Source organism: Octodon degus, unplaced genomic scaffold, assembly GCF_000260255.1.
Source record: "Octodon degus isolate 3935 unplaced genomic scaffold, OctDeg1.0 scaffold00029, whole genome shotgun sequence".
In the NCBI taxonomy this organism is placed as follows: Eukaryota; Metazoa; Chordata; class Mammalia; order Rodentia; family Octodontidae; genus Octodon; species Octodon degus.
The window spans coordinates 4,410,974-4,414,297 of NW_004524605.1; the positions used below are offsets into that span (position 1 = coordinate 4,410,974).

General features: G+C 37.9%; 1 protein-coding gene across 2 annotated transcripts in view; it reads left to right on the top strand.

The window, feature by feature from the left end:
• The first annotated feature begins 1,828 nt into the window (after nt 1–1,828).
• Rad50 (RAD50 double strand break repair protein) overlaps nt 1,829–3,324 on the top strand; it is a 73,998-nt gene continuing 72,502 nt past the window's right edge. For both annotated transcript variants that reach the window (XM_023713213.1, XM_023713214.1), the window contains exons 1-3: nt 1,829–1,958; nt 2,185–2,350; nt 2,932–3,125. In XM_023713213.1, the coding sequence (XP_023568981.1) occupies nt 1,869–1,958; nt 2,185–2,350; nt 2,932–3,125 (450 nt within the window). In that variant the 5' untranslated portion in view covers nt 1,829–1,868. The remainder of the gene's footprint in view (nt 1,959–2,184; nt 2,351–2,931; nt 3,126–3,324) is intronic.

A 3,324-nucleotide genomic window follows, 5' to 3' on the forward strand; every position in this document is an offset into this window, starting at 1 on the left:
GGTGCTTTAGACCACTGAGCCATCTCACCAGCCCCAGAAGTTTTGAATTTTGATGAGGTACAATTTATCAGTTTTTTTTTTTTTTTCTCTATCTCTTGTGCTTTTTGTTTGTATCTAGGAAATCTTTGGCTGACCCAAAGCAGAAAAATTTCTCTATTTTTTTGTCTAAAAGACTTAGTAATTTGAATTCTTATATTTAATCATATGTTTCATTTCAGTTTAACTTTTTATTTTTTTGGTACTAGAAATCACGCTTGACCTTATGCTTCCCAGGCCAGGGTTGTACCACTGCTCTAGATCCCCAGCCCTAGTTTTTTAATGTGATAGGAGGAAAAGGTTAAAGTGCTGGGATTACAGGTGCACACTACCATGCCCAGTTTCAGTTGCAGGCCTGGCACGGCAGGCCAGGGGATTGAACTCTCAGCCCCTGAGTCTGCCTAGGCAGGCGCTTTAATCCGCTGAGCTATTTGGCCTGCCCTTACGTATGGTTTTGTGCAAATCAATTAAGCCATCTGAGTCTCCTGCTCAGCATGTAGTCCTGTGAAGATTAGAGAGAATTTGTAGCAGTACCTGGTATAATGTCTGAGGCATTTAATAATTGATAGATGTTATCAGGAAAATTTTTTAAATCTTTCATTTAGCTAATATTAAATATCTCTTTCTTGTGCTGGGGATACGTTAGGGAACAAAGTAAAAGTTGATGTAGAGCTTTTGTACTATTAGTATACAAATCACGAGATATATTGTTAGTATATGATCTTAATGATAAAAGTTAAGGGCCGGGGAGATGGCTCAGTGGAACAAGCGCTTCCCTGACAAGCACAAAGGCATGAGTTCAATCCCTGGTTCCGAAAAAAAAAAGGTAATGATGCATTTTGGTTCAGCTGTGGAGGTTTGTAGCTGATATTTAAATACTTCAGTATCTTAAAATGCAGTATATTAATTTAAGAATGAGATTCTAAAACTGTCTTAGAAGAGTTGGTCATGTTTGGAATTGTAGCGCCAAAGCCTGGGAGAGTATCCCTAGCATCACGCAAGGAGAGTGCGCCCTACACCAGGTCACACAGTTCTAGAAGGTGAGGCAGTCAGCCGCCGTGGAAGCAGATGTTGGGAGCAGACTACCAAGGTTATTCATTGGTCATACTTCGCCTGCTCCCAGGCCTCTGTGCTTCAGAACTGTTGGGCTTGGAATGCAGTCATTCGTGTAAATTTTCCTATGGGCTCAGAATGTGCTACCAACTCAATAACTTTCTGCTTCCCTCAGTTGTGGTATTTTAAAAATAATTTAGGGCTGAGAATATCACTGAGTCCTTGAGAATATAGTAGTGCACTTGCCCAGCATGTGTGAGGCCTTGGGTTTAATCCCCAATGCTGTAAAAAATAACAGTAAAAAGCAAAAATAAATTGGCCTTTAAAGATCAGATTCTTAAAAATGTACTTTGTGTATTGTAGCTCTCAGTGCCCTGAGTGAATTACTTTTGTGAGGTATTCTGGGCAGAGCATTGGCTTTGAAATTAAAAATGAAAATTAAGGGTGTGTATATATATATATACAGCTCAGGGATACAGCCCTTGCCAAGTGTGCACAAGGCCCTGGTTCAATCTCCAGTACCAAAAGAGAAAGAGAATTTTAAGTTATGCTTTTCTTTACTAGCTATGAGGCCTTAGGCGAGTTACTTCATGTCTGTGCCCCTCATTTTCTCTGCTTCCTTTAAAGCCCCCTTGTTAGCATTGAGTGAGAGAAGTAGCCCTTGCACTTCTATTACCCTTCACCTATCAGCGGTATAAACTAGAGTGAATTTTATTTATGTGTAATGCTTTTATTTTTAGAATCGCCTAAAAGAAATTGAACACAATCTCTCTAAAATAATGAGACTTGACAATGAAATTAAAGCCTTGGAAAGCCGAAAAAAGCAAATGGAAAAAGATAACAGTGAATTAGAACAGAAAATGGAAAAGGTTTGTGGTGGCAGCATTTACTTCTACTTGAAAATTTGGGGATGCTTTCTGGTAATGAGCACCAGAAACTGTTTTGCCATTTTGCCAGTCACATTTTGATTTGTTACTTCTGTGTGCATGTTAAAAAGAAGGATGTTGAATAAGATTCAGTTTCTATTTTATACCTTAGTGTGATTGTATCTTCTAATGTTCATACATTAAAAGATTTGATTTTGGTGTCACGTAGGTTTTTCAAGGTACTGACGAGCAACTTAATGACTTATATCACAATCATCAGAGAGTAGCAAGGGAGAAAGAAAGGAGGTTAGTAGACTGTCAGCGTGAACTGGAAAAGCTAAATAAAGAATCTAGGCTTCTCAATCAAGAAAAGTCAGAACTACTTGTCGAACAAGGTAGGTCAAAATATTTACTGCAGTTTTTTCCTCACTATAATACACATACCCTGAATGAAGAATCTTCATGGATTTAGGTTTAGTGAAAAAAGCCAGTCTCAAAGCTCATATGCAGTATCTTTCCATTTATATAACATTTTTGAAACTTGAGAATGCAGGAAGAAGTGCACAGATTTGTTGTTACCAGGGTGAGAGGAGGGGTGAGAGAAGATGGACATAGTTATGGTTAAAAACAGCAAAAGAGGATTCTTACAGTGTAGAATGATTCAGTATCTTGACTTATGGTGCATATATGGCTCCAGGTGACAAAATTGTGTGGAATCTGGCAGCAGGGAAAAACTACCTGAAACCTGATACATGTACCTATTGGTGCAGGTAACTTTGGACAATTTGAGTAAGATGGATGGATTATATCCATGTCAGTAGCCTGGCTGTGGTACTGTAATGCAGTTTTTACAACATGCTCTCGTTAGAGAACTGGGCAAAATGTGTAACAGATTACACTACTAGTTTTTCAGCTTCTCGAATTTAGTTATTTAAGACATCAACTGAGAAAAAGTTACTAGATTGTTTCTTTAAAGGTCGTCTACAGCTACAAGCAGATCGCCATCAAGAACATATCCGAGCTAGAGATTCATTGATTCAGTCAATGGCAGCACACTTGGAATTGGATGGCTTCCAGCGTGGACCTTTCAGTGACAGACAGATTAAAAATTTTCACAAACTAGTGAGAGAAAGACAAGAGCAGGAAGCAGAAACTGCCAACCAGCAGATGGTAAATAGTTTGAAATAAGATGTTTGTTCTTTTCTTTTGTGTCAGATTTTGTTGTTTCTTTTAATTTTTGGATGAAATCTAATCTGTACTAACATAGGAAACTCTTTCTTTTTTCTTTTTTTTTTGGTGGAACCAGGGATTGAGCTCAGTGGAAACACTTTCATAGAAGTGAATTTTTTTTTTTTTTTTTTTTTTTTTT